We start from the raw sequence: 19,878 nt of genomic DNA, 5'->3' as shown, positions 1-19,878 counted from the left end.
GTGACATCGATATTATCGTGGCAGCCTGGATCTGAACCTGTAACATCTCTGAGGTTTGCCTGTACTAACTGTGGGTGTGGCACTGTGTCCTACTGGAGATAAATGCACCTGTAATAAAGGAGTAGAAAATAAAGGTTGACAGAACATTTGTGGTCATTGAAAATTTTTATATTATGAAATTAAAGAGCATGGCATGAGGATAATATGATCTCAACAGTAGAAAAATCCATAAATAGGAGTTCCTGTTGTGACTCAGCAGGTTAAGAATCTGACTCATGTCCGTGAGGATGTGGGTTTGATTCCTGGCCTTGCTCAGTGGTTAAAGGATCTGGTGTTGCCATGACCAACACCATGAGTGTAGGTTACGGATGTGGTCAGATCTGGTGTGGCTGTGGCTGCGGAGTAGGCTGGCAGCTGCAGCTCTGATTTGACCCCGAGCCTGAGAACTTCCATATGCCATGAAAAAGACACACACACACACACACAAATCCGTAAACAGAGAAGAGAAAAAACTTAGAGTTATCAATGAAAATAACCCATTGAAAATCCCTTGAAAAAAGAGAATCACTGGTGGGAATGTATAAATTAGTGCAACCACTGTGGAAAAAAGTATGGAGGTTTCTCAAAATACTAAAAATAGAGCTACCATATCACCCAGAAATCCTCTCCTGGATATACAGCTGAAAAAAACAAAATCACTAGTTCAAAAAATACATGCGCCCCATGTATTTTTCCCAGCAGCATTATTTACAATTGCCAAGATATAGAAACAACTTAAGTGTCCATAAACAGATGAATGGATCAAGAAGATGTGGTACATATTTGCAATGGAATACTACTCAGCTGTAAAAAGAATGAAAACTTTTCAATTGCAACAACATGGATGGACTCGGAGGGTGTTACGCCAAGTGAAATAAGTCAGACAGAGAAAGACAAATACTGTATGCTATCACTTATAGGGGGAATCTAAAAAGTACAACAAATTAGTGAATATAAAAAAAAGAAACAGGCTCACAGATCTAGAGAACAAACTGGTGGTATCCAGTGGGAACAGGAAAAAGAGAGGCAGTGTAGGGCATTAAGAGGCACAAATTACCAGGTATAAGCCACAAGGATCTATCGCACAACAAAGGGAATATAGCAATATCTTAAAATAACTATAAGTGGAGTATAACCTTTTAAAAATGTGAATTACTATATTGTACACCTAAAACTTATATAGTATTGCACATCAATTCTATTTAAATAAAAAAATAAAAAGAGGCATTCCCGTCGTGGCGCAGCAGAAACAAATCTGACTAGGATCTATGAGGTAGCAGGTTTGATCCCTGGCCTCGCTTAGTGGGTTAAGGCTCCAGCATTGCTGTGAGCTGTGGTGTAGGTCGCAGACGTGGCTCAGATCTGACCTTGCTGTGGCTGTGGTGCAGGCCGGCGGCTACAGCTCTGATTGGACCCTTAGCCTGGGAACCTTCATATGCCATGGGTGTGGCCTTAAAAAAGCAAAGAAAAAATTTTTAAAAATTAAAAAAATAAAGAATATCCCTTCATGAAAGAATCAAAGCATCAGTTCTACATACAAAACAATATAAATAAATTTTAAGTGGATTTGATTTTTTTCAATATTTTATTATGGTGCCATTAATATAGGTAGCTTCTCATACGTGTTGGCTTGAATGGGTGGTGAATGAATAAATGAAGGTCAAAGAGAGTCTGTAGTATCCCTGCTCCTAAATTTCTGTGCCTTCTGGTCGTCAGGGTTGCAGAGGATGCACTTGAATAAGTTCTGGGGACTTGATCAAGACCTAACTGCATTCTCATCCTTTGCTGACTGCTCATTCTAAAACGTCTCTCTCCTGCCCCCTTTTCTCTCCTAAGCGCACATAACCTCTCCAGCATAGTTTTCACAGGAGGCTTCCGGCCCTCAGATGGGAAAGGGTTAAGGGCTTTCCAGTTAGGTCAGTGGAAGTAGAGGACATCCCAGGGGAGAAGAAAGTCACATGGCAAAGCCCATGGTCCCCAAAGAGGCTCAGAGAAATATTAATTTGCCTTGCCGTTCTTCCTCTGGCTTGGTCGTCTGGCCACTGCACACAGTCTGCAGGTTGTGGGAAGAGCCTGCCATCCAGGCAGGGGCACGGCTCCAGTCTGTGGTTCCCGATGGCTGTGACAGACGGTTTGGAGTGAGGAGAGATGTAGGTTGGTGCGACCAGGGTAGCCTGGTGCTTCTGTGGGTCCTTCTGCCCATGCGCAGGAAATGGAGTGGGGAGGGGGTGGGGGCAGAATAACTGAGTGTGGGAATAAATGATGAGGGAAATGCTGAGTTTATCGATGAAAGATGGGAGAAATGATGCTGGATGGCTTTCATCATTTGGTTCCCCAGTAGAGGCTGTGTTTGGAATTCTCCGATCCTCTGAGAGCAGAGGCAGTGGGGACATGCCAGATTTTTCTGCAGAAGTTTTGTGGCATGCTGGAAATAGTGGAATGAGAGGCAAGAAATCTTAGCTCACTTCCTCTGTGACCCTGGGAAAATTGCCCTTCTTTCTCTGGGTTTTGTAAGTCATAAGTCTTACGATAAGATTATTCTCGAGCAGGGATTGCAAACAATGTTTGCGGTTTTTTTGTTTGTTTGTTTGTTTGTTTGTTTGTTTTGTAAAGGGCGAGAGCACATATTTTAAGTCTTGCACACGGTCTCTGTTGCAACCATGCAGTCTTTCCTGTAAAAGCAGTCATGGACAATACGTGACAACTGGCCATGGTTGTGTTCCAATAAAATTTGATTTACAAAAGCAGGTGCTGGGCAGGCATTTGGCCCATAGGCGGCAGTTCGATGACGGCTGGTATCAAGGGCCACCCAGCATGGATAGTTTATATCTCTGGCTCATGTTTGGGCAATTCCAGGGTGGAACTGGTGAAGCAAGGGGCTTGTCTTGGAAACTGCATTCCCAGTGAGAGTTCTTTCTCCTGGCAAAGGTAAGAGGACCTTCAGGCTGGAGGCAGGGCGAAGAGCTGCATCACCTCTGGAAGCTCTACTTCCTGAGAAAACGGGTTTCATGAGAGGAGAGTCAGCATGCTGAGTGGAGACAGGCAAGCTGATCACTTAGAGGTCCCAGCTCATCTCCGTGAGCGTGAGGTTGGCTAGGGAATGCCTTGTGTGCATGAGGATGGGTATACACAGGAAGGAAAATTTCAAAGTATGTGTGTGTGCGTGTTCATAGAGAAGGGCTGTATGTGTGAATAGGGAACGTGCGTTAGCGTGTAAATCTTCATCAAAATTTGTGTGAGCGAATATGCGAGTTGTGCCTGTATCAGTGAATGTGTGTGACACGAATGGCGGTTTGGGTGTGTTTGAATGTATGTGGATTTGCAGCAGGCGGAGCTGGAATTGAACTCAGGTCTACAGCCCGTGTGATTTTGCCTATATTACATTGTCTTACGTGTCTTTGGCATTCTGGCAGAAATAAGAGAAATAGAAGGGAGTGGAGAGGAAGCCAAAGAAGGGTGGTTAGGTAATCAACAAAACAAAGTGGGCGTTTCTAAAGCTCATGGAACCTCGGACCCTGATAATCTTGGATTCAAATATTAGTTTTGACTTTGGGCAGTGACTTATCTGACAGTCAGTTTCTTCATGCACGAACCAGTGAGACCTTCAGTTTCGGGGGTTTCATGCAATGATTAAAAACAGTAAATATATCAAACACGCAGGAGGTATGTAGTGGGTGATATCATCAAATAAAGATGTATTAATAATAGAAATTGGAGATTCCTAATACCAAATGAAATGTAATATTAGATTCAGCAGCCATGACATGAGCGGTTACTTTAGAAAAGGAGGCTTTAGCGGTGTTCCAGGGTTAATAGTCAGGTGGCATTGGGTAAAGATGAGGAGGGTGGTAAGAGAATGGGCAAAGAGAAGGCACATCCCTCCTTTTGTAAAAGCGAGATAAATGGGGGAATAGACACATTAAGGAGAAGAAGCCAGCAGAGAGGGAGGGTGTGAAATTACCAGAGTGATGGATTAACGGGGAGAGGTACTTGAAGAGAAGGTCGGAGTCCAGGGCACAGATGGAGGGCTAAGGCTTGAATGGCAACAAGAGGGGAAAGACAAATCAACTATAAATTCGTTGGTGGCAGAGTGAGGGAGGTTATGATTTTGTTTTTCTCCTTGGCCAGGAGTCAGCGCCTCACAGTTGCTGATGAAGGGGACCAACGTGGTGTAAGGTGACATGATGTGATTCAAAGGATGGTGCGGTAGCTAAACTCCAGCTCCACCATGCACTAGCCAGGTGGTCTTGGCCGGGGGATGACACGCTCTGGTTGCTCCCCATCAGTCAGCTGGGGGAAATGACTACAGATATCTCGCATGTGGTTGAGACAATGCACATGGAGCCCCTAGCACAGAGCTGCTGCTAACTGGTCTCTTGTTTCTGTTCTCCCACCTCCCTCCCCCATGCTTCTTACATGGTACTGCCCTGGAGAGAGAACCCTAAAACGCTCACAGCCCCATGCCATTCTCTCACCACAAACCCTTGAGTGGCTTTTACTGCTTCAACATAAATTCTAAACTCTTTAGACCGGTACCCAGCGCCCTCAGTGATCTGGCCCCTACTTCACTGCCTGGTATCATTTCCTACCACTTCATACCACATCCTCTATGCTATGGAAACCCTGAATCGTTATAATTTTCCTCCAAACTCCATGTCCTTTCATCTCAGTGATTTTGGTCATGTGCATCCATCTTCACATGACTTGACTTGGCAAAACTCTTACCTATTTTTCAAGAGTCAACTCAGGGGGTTACCTTTAGAAAACCTTTTCTGAACCTGTGGAAGCTCTCCATGTTTCCCACGCTCCCTGTGTTTCACTCTCCTTCCACACCCCGCACACTGTATAGATAGTTTAATTGTCTGTCTGCCCCAAGTAGGTCCTCCAGGGGCCATGGTTGGTGCTCCTGAGGCTTGCTAAATTGATAGTTAACGCAGTTACCATTTTCCTTTTGAGGTGCACATCACATCCTGATGGTCAAGGCGGAAACTGCAACGTTATTCACAGTGCTTAACTGTTTATAGCCACCTGATGCTAAGGTCTATGACATTCTAGGGCTGGAACAACTCTTTCAGATATCTAATCCAACTTCTCCCCAACTTTAGTTTTAAGGTGATAAAAGAGAGGCCCAGAGCAGGGGAGTCATTTTACTGAGATCATGTAGCTAGTGAAGAGAATGGCAAGGAGTTTTTACCTGTTTCCTGATTCCTGACCCAGACCCTTCCCATTTCTCATCCAGCGAGAAAGGATCTGTTCCTGCTTCCCCGACTCCAACCCCATCCACCTTTTGGGGACGAGAGAAGAGGTGACTGCGATATCCTATCCTCCAGCATCCAAATGACTCACCTTGGGCATGGCAACTCCCAACCACACTGGTACCAGCCACTCACTCTTCATTCTGTTGGGGATCCCTGGCCTGGAAGACCAGCACTCATGGATCTCTCTCCCCTTCTTTATTTCCTACCTTGTGGCCGTCCTTGGGAATTGCCTCCTTGTCTTCCTCATCATCACTGAACGCAGCCTCCATGAACCCATGTACTTCTTCCTCTGCATGCTGGCTCTGGCTGACCTCATCCTGTCCACCACCACTGTGCCCAAAGCCCTGGCCATATTCTGGTTCCATGCTGGAGAGATTTCCCTTGATGGCTGTGTCACCCAAATCTTCTTCATCCATGCCACCTTCATCGCCGAATCGGGGATTCTGTTGGCCATGGCATTTGACCGGTACGTGGCCATCCGTGACCCCCTGCGCTATACCACGGTGCTCAGCCATGCAGTAATCATAAGGATTGGCCTGGCCGTGGTCCTGAGGAGCTTTTCTGTGATACTTCCCGATGTGTTCCTGGTGAAGAGACTGCCTTTCTGCCGCAGCAATGTGCTACCACATGTATACTGTGAGCATATGGCTGTTGCCAAATTTGCCTGCGCTGACATTCGTGTCAATGTCTGGTATGGCCTGTGCGTTCTTCTCTCCACTGTAGTGACGGATGTCTTGCTCATCCTGGTTTCTTACATGTGCATCCTCAGTGCAGTTTTCCGCCTCCCCTCCCAAGGAGCTCGGCAAAAGGCCCTGGGCACCTGTGGCTCCCACCTGGGGGTCATTTCCATGTTCTACTTGCCTGGCATTTTTACCATAATTACCCAGCGGTTTGGGCATCATGTGCCTCTCCATACCCACATTCTGCTCGCAAATGTCTGCATGTTAGCCCCTCCTATGCTAAACCCCATCATTTACGGGATCAAGACCAGGCAGATTCGAGAGTGTGTGGTTAGTACTTTGTCTTCACAGGGGAAACACTGCTGAGTTTGTAAGACAGGTGATATGTTTATTGATGTAGGGTCTCACATTTTTTGGTCTACTTTGTAGAGACTTATGAATTAAGGGTTGTACTGACTGTGAACAAAGTGATTTGTCAATGGCTTTGAAAGAAAGATTGCATGTTACCTTAGAAAGGGTAAGTGTTTAGAAAAGAGCATGAGCTTTTGGATCAGAAGTAGATTTGTGTCCTGAGACAAAAGTGATGTGTTTGACCTTGGGGGGAAGTTAATTATTCCCTTGGAGAATCTTCTTATCACACGCACAGCGTTCCAGAAAAATAGGGATATCAAAACCAAACTAAATCTTATTAAACAATGAGAATTATTTCCTACAACACACTTAGCTAGGACACTGAAATGAAAACACCTGGGCAAAATATATATTAACTTAATAATACATAAGGTTGAAACATCTATGTTTATATTTATAACTACAAGCTGTTTTTTGAGTTCGAAATGCTACTAACTCAAATGATGCATATAAGGTCAATTAATCTTTGCCAAGGGTGCCAAGAATTCTCAGTGAGGAAAGAACAGTCTCTTAGTAAAAGATGTTAGGAAAACTGGATAATCACACTCCAAAGATTGAAACTGGACCCTTATCTTATGTCATACACAAAAATTAACCTCAAGTGGGTGAAATACTTAAATGTAACACCTGAAACTGTAAAAGTCAGAGAAAAATATAGAGAAAGGCATCTTGACATTGGTCTCAGCACCAAAAATATAGGCAATAAAAGCAAAATAAAGAAGTGGAACTACATCAAACTAAAAAGCTTCTGCACAGCAAAGCAAACAATCAACAAAAGGCAACCTATAGAATGGGAGAAAAAATTTTCAAATACCTGATAAAGGGTTAATGTCCAAATACATGAGACCCAAGAAACTCAACAAAACCCAATAGCAAAAAAACACAAAAAACAAAAAACCCCACAAAAAACAAAGCCCAAACAATTTCATTTTAAAAATTGGCCAAGAACCTAAATAGATATTTTTCAAAGACATACAAATGATGAATAGGAACATGAAAAATTCTCAGCATCGCTAATTATCAAGGAAATGTGAATCAAAACCACAATGAGATAACATCTCAAACTTGTTACAATGGCTATTATCAAAAGATAAAAGATAGCAAATTCTGGTGAGATATGGAGAAAAGGGAACAGTGGTGTATCGTGGGTGGGAATGTAAATTTGTGGAGCCATCAGAGAAAACAGTATAGAGGTTCCTCAAAAAATTAAAAATAGAGCTACCAAATGATTCAGAAATTCCACTTCTAGCTATATATTTGAAAACAATGAAATCGGTTATCTCAAATACATATCTGCACCCCCATGTTCATTGCAGCATTATCTGCAATAGCCGAGACATGGAAACAAACTAAATATCCATTGGTAGATGAATGGAAAAGTAAAATGTATTCTATATCTGTCTATCATCTACCTATCAGGAAATCTTGCCATTTGTGATAACACGGATAACATAACCTTGAAGATATTACACTGAGATAAGTTAAAGACAAACACCTGATCTCATTTATATATGGAATCTGAAAAACCGGACTCATAGAAAGAGTGAGATTGGTGGTTGTCAAAGGTGAGGGGCAGGGGGTGGGGCAACGGGTTGGGGGGGTCAGCGTGCAAACTTTCAGCTGTAAGATGAATATGTTATGAGAAGGTAATAAACAGCATGGCGACTATAGTTAATACTTTACTGTGTATTTGAAAGTTACTAAGAAAGTAGATTTTTTTTTTTTTTTTTTTTTTTTACTTTTTAGGGCTATACCTGAGGCAGGTGGAAGTTCCCAGGCTAGGGGTCGAATCAGCGCTACAGCTGCCAGCCTACACCACAGTCACAGCAACGCCAGATCTGAGCTGTGTCTGCAACTTACACCACTGAGCGAGGGCAGGGATCAAACCTGTGTTCTCATGGATGCTCATCAGATTCGTTTCTGCTGAACCACGACGGGAACTTCCAAGAGATCTTAAAAGTTTTCACCACAAACTGGCACAAATGTAACTATGTGAGGTGATAGAGTTAACTAATCTTATTGCGGTAATCATTTTTGCAGTATATATATGTAATATATATATATAATCATTACATTATATGCCTTAAACTTAGAAAATGTTACATCTTAATAAAGCTGGCAGAAAAAAAAATATACAATGGAGTATTTTCAATCATACAAGAAGGAAGTCCTGCCTTTTGTGACAACATGAATAAACCTTACATTATCCTAAGTGAAATGAGCCAGGCACAGAAAAACAAATACTCTGGGATTTCTCTTATATGTAGAATCCAAAAAATTGGAACTCATAGAAATAGAGTGGGCATGGAAGTAGGGGAAACAGGGAGATGTTATCTCTACACTACATCTCCAAACACACTTTTAGTTTGGAGATCTAAAGTAGAGCGTGGGGACTATAGTTTAAAATATGATATTGTATACTTGCAATTTGCTAAGAGTTGATCTTAAATGTGCTCATTATACACACAAAAACAGTACGTGTGGGGTGATGAATTAATTAGCTCGATTGTGGTAATTGTGAACGGAAGTTTGGCCCTTGCCATCAGCCTCTACTGGGAGTAAAACACGAGCCACTGCATCTGCCCACCCGCAGCACCCCCTGAGCGGAGCGTGGGGTGGGGACCAGCAGGGAGGCCCTCTGTGCTCTGGGAAAACTGGAAGAACAGATCCTCAGAGAGTTAGGTATTTTTAGGAGAAGATACGGCTGGGAGGTAGTGAGGGGAGTAGGGGAGCCAGCAAGCTGGGTATTTAACAGGGTGATCTAAGGCGTGCGTAATTCAGCCTTTATTTTATTTTCTGTAATTTTTAAACTTCATTTTTATCTTTTAATTTATCTTTTTCTTCTTTTGGCTGCCCCTCGGCACATGGAGTTCCTGGACCAGGGATCATATCTGAGACGCAGTTGCGACCTGAGCTGCAGGTGCTGCAACGCCGGATCCTTAACCCACTGTGCGGGGCCGGGGGTCCAACCTGCATGTCCCAGCGCTCCCAAGACGCCGCCAATCCCATTGTGCTACAGCGGGAACTCCTCAGCCTTTATTTTAAAAGGATGGCTGCTAATGGCTCTTTTTCCGTAGCAGCGTGGAGCCATCCGTGATGAGACGTGACCATGTCGGAAAGCTAATCCCAGAGGTGTACGAGACAAGAGTGGTGGGGCAGACGGAGGCCCAATTTATTTAGGAAGCCCTTTGCAAGATCTACAGGAGAGATCTGAGCAGAGGCCCGGAGATGGAGAGGAGAACATGCTTCAGTTGATCCAGATGAGTTTGGGGCCAGATACGAGTGGCTGGCTTATGGAGGGGCTCATGAAGCAACGGAGGGCAGGAATCTGGGTGTTGAAGGTCATTTGACACAGACCCCCCGTGACCTCTCTGCCAGCGTTTGCTTGCTGATATCCTGACACCTCTGCAGAGGTAACGGTGGTTGGGCGTCCAGGGGCAAATGAGGCAGGGCTCTTGGCTGAGAGGGGGGCTAACAGAGAAGCGCTGCCACCGACAGTCTCTGGATCCCTACCAGCCCGTCCTCAGTGGACAGAGGGTCAGGGGGGGTGCATTTCTTCCACCGTCATTGAAACCAGGATTGAAGAAGGGCCGAACGGGTCCAGCGAAGCACATTCTGAGAAGCTGTAGATGAGGGAGCCGTGGTCACTGATGTTGTAGAAGGAGACGGTGCTGGCATCGTAGTCCAGGAAGATCCCAACGCGGCTCGGAGGCACCTGAGGGTAGAGGGGAGTCTGGGTGCAGGTGCCAGCCTCATATTTTTGTTTGTTCCACAGCCAGATGGTCCAGAAGCCATTGCTGGGGTTGAGCAAAAAATGTCCCTTCCTCTTCACGGAGTCTCGACACACACCCAGGTCCCAGGCCTCCTTGCCGGCCACATCCACCTCCCAGTAATGTTTCCCAGAGTTGAAGTGCTGGGCACCCAGGACCATGGGGTAGGTATCAAATCTCTCCTCGTTTTCGGGCACTTCCTGCCGGGTCTCTCCAAGCCTCACTTGTCGCCGATTCTCTGAAAGGACGAGCCACGGACTGGCCGTCAGTGGGTCCAGAGTGATGTGCACTGGAGAGAGAGGCCCGTGGTCAGGCTGGGAGAGCGGGGGGAGTCAGTAACCCTGAGTCCGGGGTGGGGGATGAGGAGGAAGTGACCCCCGGCCAACTCCGCCCCTTGCCCTGACCTTTGGGGGAACCACCTCCCCTGTCTCCACCCCCGCCCCGCCTACTCCCACCTGCCATCTCTCCCCGACCCTGGGAGGCACTGGGCATCCCTGTCCTCCCCTCTGCTCCTGGGCAGGCCAGTCCCACACCGCTGGTGCCGGCCTCACCTGCATATGACCTCAGCATCCTCTTAATCCCGGGCACATAGCACAAGCTGCTCAGGTCTGGGAAGCCGATGTTCAGCTCCTTCAGGTTCCAAGACTCACTCCTGGGGGAAAAAGAGTTAGAGACCCCCTCTGCAACTCCTAAGGAACCCTCTCCCTATTATCACCTCTGCGGATGACTGGTAATTCAATGCAAATGTGCAAACTCCTCCCGTGCTGCTGGGGTCCCTCGGGGTGGAGGGCGAAGGGAGGTAGGATGCAGTTTCCACCCAAGCACATCCTGTTCCATTTTTACGTTCAAGGCATCTGATACAGGCTGCATCACTTCCCTGAGGGACCTCATGCTGCGGGTCTTACCCAGGGCCCGTTCTGGGAGGTTTGAAACTGGTCAGGTTCTTTTTAAAGCAGCCCCAGCGGGCCGCAGACTCACAGCTTCCCTGCTGGTCAGAACCTCACTTGGTGAAGATTTTATACTCCAAGGACTGGGCACCTCGGCAACGGAGATGTCCATTAATCAGCCTTCTGAGACCAGAAACTATTTCAGCGAGAACTGGGTCTTTGAGAACAGGGAGAAGGATGGGGAAAACCTCAGTGCTTTTTTTTTGGTCTTTTTAGGGCTGCACTCATGGCATACGGAAGCTCTCAGGCCAGGAGTCAAATTGGAGCTGCAGCCGCCGGCCTACAATCCAGCCACAGCCACAGTCTTGCAGGATCCAAGCTTAATCTGCGACCTACACCACAGCTCATGGCAATGCCAGATCCTTAACCCCCTGAGCGAGGCCAGGGATCGAACCTGCATCCTCATGGATGCTAGTTGGGTTCGTTTCTGCTGAGCCACAAAGGGACCTCCAAGGGCACATTTTTAAACCTGAAAACCTTTCCCACAGGTGACTATGTTTCCTGCCACCTTCTCCTCCAACAAAGAAAGCCTCTCCTTACCTTTCCAGGACACTCTTCACCTCCTGAGGAGAAAAGAGACAGAGAGTAAGTTCTGGAGTCACTGGATGATGACGGAGACGTCAGTCCTGTGGGTGACGCGATGCCACCTGAGGACCACAGGACACTTCTCCGCCCCATTCCTCTGGGCCAAGGCCCGAAAGACGTCTTGGACCAGCTTGGAAGCAAAGGTGTGTGTGGGCGCTTGTGGGGGAAGCAGAAACCCAGCGTGGGTGGGACCTCCAGCAGGGGAAGGAAGGGCCGTTTACAAAGTCGGATGCAGAAAAAACTAACATTAAAAAGACCGGATTCTCGGTGGGGGTCGGGGAGCGCGGAAAGGGGCAAACAGCCCAGCCTGGCTGAGGTCCCAAGGTGGCCCCTGAGAAAGAATGGCCACGAGAGGATGCCCAGAACACACAGAAACTGCTCCCACTGTGGCTTGAGCTGTTCGGGTGCTCTGTGCTGCTTAATGCTGCCCCCATTGTGCATGTGAAACCAATATGCCTGAGAATATTCTGTTGCAGGTGGGTGGGGGCCCTTACCTGGGAACTGGCAGGCTCCTAGGCTCGGACAAAAGTGCCTCAAAAAGCCCTGCTCAGGAGTTTGTGCTGTGGCTCAGCAGAAACAAACCCGGTTAGTATCCGTGAGAACATGAGTTCAATCCCTGGATAGGTCAGGAATCTGGCAGGCCCATGAGCGTGGTGTAGGTTGCAGGTATGGCTCAGATCTGGCGTTGCTGTGACTGTGGTGTAGGTGGCAGCTGTAGCTCTGATTCGGCCCCTAGCCTGGGAACCTCCATATGCAGCAGGTGCGGCCCTAAAAAGCAAAAAACAAAACAAAAAACAAAGCTTTGCTCAATGCTGGGCAGAAGCAAGGTTTAGATACTGAGATGCTGGGAAGCCAGAGCCACCAGGTCAAGACAATCCAGTCAGCCTTTTGCACAAACCAGAAGTGGCCTCATGACCCCATCTGATGGAAAGACGGTGAAAAGGTGCAGAGAAAAGAGGAACCAGAGAAGGGTAGAGAAGAAGGACTTCTGAGACCACTAGTCCCTAGTTTCCCAAAGTGAGGCGAGCATATCATCGGTGGCTAGGAGGTGATTTCACGTAGAATACGTCGGTGAGTTTGTCAGAGTTACAGACTTCCTGTAATCTTAGCTCCACCTCTTACAAGTGAACTTGCTCAGGCTGTTCAGCCTCAGTTTCTCACGAGCTTCTTAGTATTGCTGCCCCTTAGTTTTCTCATCTATGAAATGAGGCTAATAGGAGCATCTGCCTCCTTGCATGGGGGATGGAAAGCCCGGCATGTTACATGTGCTGTTTAAGAATTTGTGGTTATTAATATTACTGCTGTGAAATAAACTAGAAAAATATCAGTAACATGTCACCACATGATTTCTTGACTACTACTGCTTAGGACAAATTTCCTTTTAAACTAACTTTATTCCGGGAAAAGAGTGAGACAGAGTAAAGAAAAAATAACATGCTGAAGTCATGAGGGGAGTTCCCAGAAGGAGCAGAAAGCATAAAGATGATGCATGTATGACTAAAGCCCGGGGAAACCCTTGGTATTTAGCTGACTCCCTCTCCTTGTTTCCAGATGGAGAAATTAGGTCTAGAAAGGAGAATGACTTGACTTAGCGTCTCGGAGCGAATTGGTGGCAGGGCTGGGCCACCGTCTCTTAGTTTTTTGTTCAGTGTCTTTAGTTATATTACATTTGCAAAAACCTTCCCATAGCCAAATATTCCTCTAAGAGCCTTACTGGATTCTCTTATTTAACTCCCACAAAAGCCTCTAACATAAACACTATTATAATTTCCACTTAATTAATGGGGGAAATCTGATCTTCAGAGAGATGAAGGTACCTTCTCAAGGTCATGAACCTGGCCTGTGCTACAGCAGGCACTTACAACGCCCATTGCTTTTCACTGCTGCATGGCACATGTCCTCCCAAATTTGTACCCTTCCGCGTCCTGAATGCAAACCACTCATAGTCCGAATTCCAGTTTGTTTCATTTAAGAAGATTCCAGGGACTGAGTTTCTCTGTGCTCTGAAGGTAGCCCCGAAGAGCTCTGGCTTTTTTTTTTTTTTTTTTTTTTTTATGGCCGCCTCTGCTGCCTATGGAAGTTCCCAGGCTAGGGGTCAAATCTGAGCTGCTGCTGAGGCCTAGGTCACAGCCCTGGCAACACCAGATCCGAGCTGCATCTGCAACCTACACTGCAGCGCGCAGCAGCTCTGGATCCTTAATCCACCAGTGAGGCCAGGAAGTGAACCCGAACCTGCACCCTCACGGACACTGTGTGTCTGGTCCTTAACCCACTGAGCCACAAGGGGCGCTCCCTCTGGCTTTTTTCAACTTCTCCTTGACTCTCGGGGTAGGGGGGGGCTGTCCTCAGGCCTCACCTGTAGCAGCTCCAGCATGGGGCCCCGACTCCTCCTCTCCAGCTCTGCGATCAGCTCCTGCAGGGCCTGGCTCTGCTGGGCCAGCCTGGCTTCTGTGGCCCCCAGGGCTTTCAGCTGTTCCCGCTCCTCCTCCTCCAGCTTCTGCAGCTGCCTCTGCTCCTCTTCTGCCAGGAAGTTTTTCTGCCGGACAAACTCTTCGTGGATCCTCAGTTTGTGGGCCTCAACCTTCCCCTTGGGTGTCAATGGAAAGAAAGAGGTGTTTTGGTTTTTTCAATCAAAATCTCCTAAGCTTTGGGAATGGAGGTATCCATATCTACTTGCCTTCCTTGTAGACTCATCATCTGGCTGTGTCTGGGAATAAACACACATCCGCAATTTTGCTGGGGAGGTCAGTGGGGGGCTGGAGCTTCTTCCACTAAGAGGGGGAGGTTGGGGGGGGGGGCGCTGAAGCGTCCTGGACTAAGAGGGGGAGTGGCGCTGGTGGGGAGAGCACCGGAGCTGCCCTACAACCATGGCAACATCAGCCGAAAGTACCAGGGACTCCTCAACCTTCTTCAGGTCACCGCCCAAATGTGCCCCTTTGTCCTCTTATCCCAGCGAGTTGCAGAGGGAGCAACCCCGTCCCTACCCCTAAAGCCTCGCAAAGACAGCTCACTAGTCCACTCCCAAGCCCTGGGGGAAACTGGGCTAGTCTCTGCCTGCCCTCTCCTGCTGTGACCAGAGAGGGACGTGATGACACGAGATGACCTCTCTTGCCGCCACAGCCTGACTCACCCTTCCCGGGTCCATGAGCTCCTCCCACTGTCTCTAGTTCCTGACCCACTGCTGCCCAAGCCCTGGAGCAGAACAGGCCGTAGCTCCCGCGACACCTTGCACCAGGAACAGCACGCCGTCAAGAAACCCCTGGTCAGGCTGGTTTTCCTCCCTCAGGCCTTGATGGCTCCTTAAGTCTGTCCTCAGAGCCCTTGTCATGTCCCGACAGGCCGAGCCACCGGGCATTCCTTCCTGGGACTCCTCTGTTGCAGACACGGGCCCTGTGCTGTCATCGCCTGAGACCGGGCTCCAGGAACAGGAGCTTTGGGGTCCGTCTTGTCCCCGTGCATTCTCCCCAAGACCCCCTGTCTTTGCGTCTGACTGGAGTGCCCGCCTTTTGGGCACCGTGCTTTCCTGCTCCCTTCTCTCAGGAGACCCAGGGCACGGCTGGTTTTTGGAGACTGACACATGGGGACTCCCAGTCTCCTGACGGGCATAGCTATGCACAGAGCTCTCGAGGCCAGGACCCTGGACCCTCCCCAGGCTTCTGATCTAAAGTGCCCTTCAGGACGTGCCCCTTGCCTTCCAGGCTGCTCTCTTCGTTGCAATATCCGCTTCCAGCTTCTCAGCCTGCTCCTGTTTATTTCTGAGTTTCTCGAGTGCCACCTGGAGCTTCTCCTGCAGAGAAAGACAGCGGGTAATGCCCAGTCAGACCAAAAAGTAGGGTGGGGGGGCACAAGGTCCAGGAGGATCCTACTGGTCCTTAGAAAAGCCTGAGGCGGGGAGGAGGAAGGGTGAGCCTCTGACCGGGGTGGGCATTCTGTGATGGGAAGACTCTGGAAAAAGCCTGATGTTTCTTAGGAAATAGAGGTACCCTGTTGGCGTGGTGGGGGTGGGGACACATTCGTTCCTAATTAACCAGGAGGCCACACAGAAGCATGGGCCTTGCAGCCTTTTCCCACAACAGACGCCCTGCTCCTGGGCAGTGGGAAAATCGTGCCGAGATGGTGGGTCTTCCCTTAAATAGGACATAGAAGGCAGGGGATCCCCTTCCTGTCCCCAACCCCTCAACTCCACAGGTGACTCGGTCCCACCCCCAGCCCGGGAGAACAAAGCGCTTATCAGGGCCCCACCTTCTTCCCGCCTGCTCGTGCCCAGGTGCCTCCGGGCTAAGGCCTCACCTGGTACTCCTGAGCCGCCTCCTCAATGGGGACCATGGTGTGGTCCCGGTGTTTCCGGGACTGGGAACACACCCAGCAAAGGACCTTCCCATCGTCCTTACAGAACAGGTGAAGCTTCTCTCCGTGCACCGCACACAGCTCCCACTGCGGGCCTTCCTTGACCCCCTGGCTCATCTCTTTGAGGTTATCCACCATGTTGGCCACCTGCCGATTGGGCCGGAGGTTCCTGAGCAGGAAGTGCTGCCGGCACACAGGACAGACGCTGCCCCCATCCTTCCCAACCTCGGAGATGCATTCCTGGCAGAAGCTGTGGCCACATTCGATGCTCACGGGCTCCACCATGGGATCCAGGCAGATGGAGCACGTGACCTCATCCCACATCCTTGCCAAGGGCAGTGCTGAGGCCATGGTGCTGCCGGGCTATGAAGCAGCGCTGAGGAGATCTCGGGGTGGCCTAGCGGGGAGGGGAGAAAAGGAAAGAAGGCGATGAGAAGAGCTGTGTGAGGAAAACAGAACAATTCAAAGGAGACCTCGAGGGAGCGTGAACTGGAGGGGCTGAAAACAAAGGTAACAACGACGTCAACCTGAGTCACAAGGGCTTCTCCTCCGGAGTCTGGTCCAATGAGCCAGTCAGACAGAAGGGGAAACTGAGTCCTCAAAAGAGATAGCAAAAATTGCTGGGAATCTGAGATCAAGCTGCTTACAGTTCCACTTTCATGTCTATCTCTGCTGAAACCCTCGGCGCCCAGGCTTACTCGTCCATCTTCCATCTCCAGCCACTGGTCCTCTTGCTCTGCTGAGAAGCTAATCCTAATAGCAGCGACCACTTACCATGCCCCTTCCCCCGTGCCGGGAGGCACATACTTCACATTCCTCCTCATTAATCCCTGAAACTTGGCAGGAAGGAGCTATCTATCACCCACAATATGAACATATAAATAAGTATATATATACACACACATCTGCACGTGCACATATTTATCCATATGTGCAGGTGTACATACCTATGTGTGTACACACACACAGACACACCCACACACCCACACATGTCTAAAGAGCACTCCCCCACCTGTTCCCTCAGCTTCCTGAAGCAGGCACCTGTCTTTGTTTCCTCCAGGGCACAGACCCCAAAACTTCTAATACCCTAAGCAACCCTGCCCCTGTCGTTTCCAGAGGGGACTTTTGTGGATGGGCGTCTCGGGGATGGCAGGCCTACCCCGCCCTGGGCTCCGGAGGACTTGGAAGTCGGTTCACAGCCCAGCCTCCTCCCGGGCGGACGGCAGCACGGGGAAAACCGCCGGTTAGGGTCGAGGGAACCCTGCGCCCAAGAGGGCTCTGGGGCAGCAGAGAGCTCGGCTGCAAGGGGCTCTTCAGATCCGGGGCAGCGGAGAGCGGTCCCCCGGGGAGGCCTGGGGTACCCGGGTCTAACCGAGTTCGTGAATCCACTCACCTTTTCAAGGGACTCCGCAGATAATAGCTGGCTCCAAGTTTCACTTTCGATTTCCCGCATTTCCCGTCGAGCGCAAGTCTGAAAGGAAGGGGAGGGAAGGGGCGGAGGCGGAAGGCGGGAGGCGGGCGCGTTGAGCTTCGGCCAGTGTCAGCGCCCCGGGGCTAGGATGGCTCAGAGGCTCCGCAGCATCCAGTCCTTGCTTTGCGCTCCTTTCCAAGTCTCTCTGTCTAGTGGCCTCAAGTAGTGTGACTGCTCCGTGGAGAGGCTGCTCTCTTTGACTCGGGTGCTTAGCCCCAGCCTCCGTACCGTGCCACCCAGAGCTGCCTTAAGGAGTTTGGGGTGACCGAAGGAGCTCGGGGGAGCTCTCCCACAAAGGCCACCGTCTCTAGGGAGTTCCCTTCATGGCTCAGTGGTTAACCAACCCGACTAGGATCCATGAGGATGTGGGTTCCATCCCTGGCCTCGCTCAGTGCGTTAAGGATCTGACCTTTCGGTGAGCGGTGGTGTAGGTTTCAGGCGCCGCTGGGATCTGGTGTGGCTGTGGCTGTGGTTGAAGGCCGTCCCCTGTAGCTCTTATTTGATCCCTAGCCTGGGAACCTCCATATGCCACAAGTGTGTTCCTGAAAAGCAAAAAAAAAAAAAAAAAAAAAAAAAAGGCCAGTTTCTCTCTCCTACTTCAGGAAAAAATTCTTTTTAGGAGATGCGGTAATTAACATTGGGGAGAGAGGGATTTTTTTCCTGCATTTCTCCAAGGTGGGTATCACACCAGGGAGTGGGACGAAGGGGCCTGACATTTATTGAGCACCAACTGTAAACTTCTCACTGAGCTAGGGGTTTTCTCAGGTTTATTATTATCAATTTTAAAATTTGCAGCAAAATACACATAGCATTCACCATCTTAGCCATTTGTAAGTGTCTAGTTGCGTGGCATTAAATGCATTCACATTATTGTATGACCGTCACACTATCCACACACAGAACTTTGATCTTGCGAAACGTGAACTCTGCCCCCATTAAACAATAGTTTCCCATTCCTCCCTCCCCTCAGCCCCTGGCAACCACCATTCTGTTCTCTGTCTCTGTGAGTTTGACGTTTTCGGTGCCTTACGTAAGTGGCATCCTACCGTATTTGTCCCTTTGTGACTGGTGTATTTCACATAACCTGAGATCCTCAAGGTTCATCCACCGGAGCCGGTGACAGGACTGCCTTCCTTTTAAGGCTGAGCGATATTCCAGCGTCTGAGTATTCATTTTGATTATCCGGTTATCTGTCGACGGATGCTTGGGGTGGGTGGCTTCCGCCTACTGGTTAGGGTTAGGGTTAATACTGCTGTGTCAGGTTGTTTGCTTTAAGCCACGCAGCGACTTAGCAGTTGAGTTATTGTCACAGGAGAGGACACTGAGAATAAAGGGAGTGAGGTGACTTTAAGTGACACGGTAAACCATGGTGCCTGAGAGTTAAAAGTTCAGGGAGGACCCTCGTGTTAGGGACAGCCAGGAGATAACAGGCTGCCTGAGAGTCCAAGCAGAGGTTGTAGGCGCAGCTGATAGGTGTGCTCATGTGCTGTAGAGAAGGAAGATGGTGAGGCTGGAAAAACTCTCACTTCCTTCCTACTCATTTCTTTTGTCCCCATATAAAATAAATATCGGGAGTTCCCGTCGTGGCTCAGCGGTTAATGAATCAGACTAGCATCCATGAGGAGGCAGGTTTGATCCCTAGCCTCGCTCAGTGGATTAAGGATCTGGCATTGCTGTGGCTGTGGTGTAGGCCAGCAGGTGTAGCTCTGATTCAACCCCTAGCCTGGGAACCTCTGCATGCTGTAGGTGTGGCCCTAAAAAGCAAAAACAAATGAAAACAAACATCAACTGAACTTCACTTAATATTTTCTATAGATTTGGGAGACCTAAAGACACTCCATGCTTCTTTGAAATTTCCAATTCTGTTTTTAAGAGAATTTGCTCAGTGAAAGGCCAGAAGTTGATGTCTTAGGTCCAAGTTGTACCTCTGTGTCTCTACACTCAGATTTAATTCCAAGAACATAATCCCAGAAAGCAAAGTGGGAAACAGTAAAAAAAATAAATAAATAAAATAAAAATAGAGGGGACATATGCAAATTTTCAGTCACTCAGAAAATGATCTGCTTCCTGTCCCTTGCAGCCCCTCCGTGGTTTCCTGCAGGCGTGGAGTAGGGAGGGGTAGACAGGAGTGTAGGTCTCGTGATCGGGCAGACGTGGGTTCGGTGCTAACTCTGCTCTTTTCCAGTTACCTGCCATCTCTCTGAGCTTCAGTTTATGCACCTGTTAAATGAAGATGTTCATATATACACCTAGGGTTGCATTGGTACCTGCTCAATAGTGTGCACACAGATCAATTAGCATAACAAATGCATAGCTGTCATTGTTTCCACCTTTCAAGTGGCTATGGAACCAAAGTTTTCCCTCATCCCC

General features: G+C 48.6%; 2 protein-coding genes across 4 annotated transcripts; one reads left to right on the top strand and one right to left on the bottom strand.

Moving 5' to 3' along the window:
• LOC100518798 (olfactory receptor 52B4-like) lies at nt 1,623-7,286 on the top strand. Its single transcript, XM_021062419.1, has one exon. The coding sequence runs from the start codon at nt 5,393-5,395 to the stop codon at nt 6,341-6,343; it is 951 nt and encodes a 316-aa protein (XP_020918078.1). The 5' UTR covers nt 1,623-5,392; the 3' UTR covers nt 6,344-7,286.
• On the bottom strand, nt 9,082-17,577 carry TRIM21 (tripartite motif containing 21). Of its 3 annotated transcripts, none has more exons than XM_005656620.3 (7): nt 17,431-17,577; nt 15,981-16,434; nt 15,382-15,477; nt 14,047-14,277; nt 11,646-11,668; nt 10,710-10,810; nt 9,082-10,447 (listed from the first exon to the last, which is right to left on the bottom strand). In XM_005656620.3, the coding sequence occupies exons 2-7, from the start codon at nt 16,386-16,388 to the stop codon at nt 9,927-9,929; spliced, it is 1,380 nt and encodes a 459-aa protein (XP_005656677.2). In that variant the 5' UTR covers nt 16,389-16,434; nt 17,431-17,577; the 3' UTR covers nt 9,082-9,926.

Source organism: Sus scrofa, chromosome 9 (assembly GCF_000003025.6).
Source record: "Sus scrofa isolate TJ Tabasco breed Duroc chromosome 9, Sscrofa11.1, whole genome shotgun sequence".
In the NCBI taxonomy this organism is placed as follows: domain Eukaryota; kingdom Metazoa; phylum Chordata; class Mammalia; order Artiodactyla; family Suidae; genus Sus; species Sus scrofa.
The sequence above is the reverse complement of the archived record's forward strand: the minus strand, read 5'-3'. Positions and strand labels throughout refer to the sequence as shown.

Bases quoted from the DNA above. Each gene is read 5' to 3' on its own strand.
- TRIM21 (XM_005656620.3), bottom strand. From the start codon at position 16,388: ATGGCCTCAGCACTGCCCTTGGCAAGGATGTGGGATGAGGTCACGTGC. The intron at 15,478-15,980 runs GTGAGGCCTTAG...CTTTCTCTGCAG, and splicing joins AGGCGGCTCAGGAGTACCAG to GAGAAGCTCCAGGTGGCACT. The intron at 11,669-14,046 runs GTGAGGCCTGAG...TTTTCTCCTCAG, and splicing joins CCATGCTGGAGCTGCTACAG to GAGGTGAAGAGTGTCCTGGA.
- LOC100518798 (XM_021062419.1), top strand. From the start codon at position 5,393: ATGGCAACTCCCAACCACACTGGTACCAGCCACTCACTCTTCATTCTG.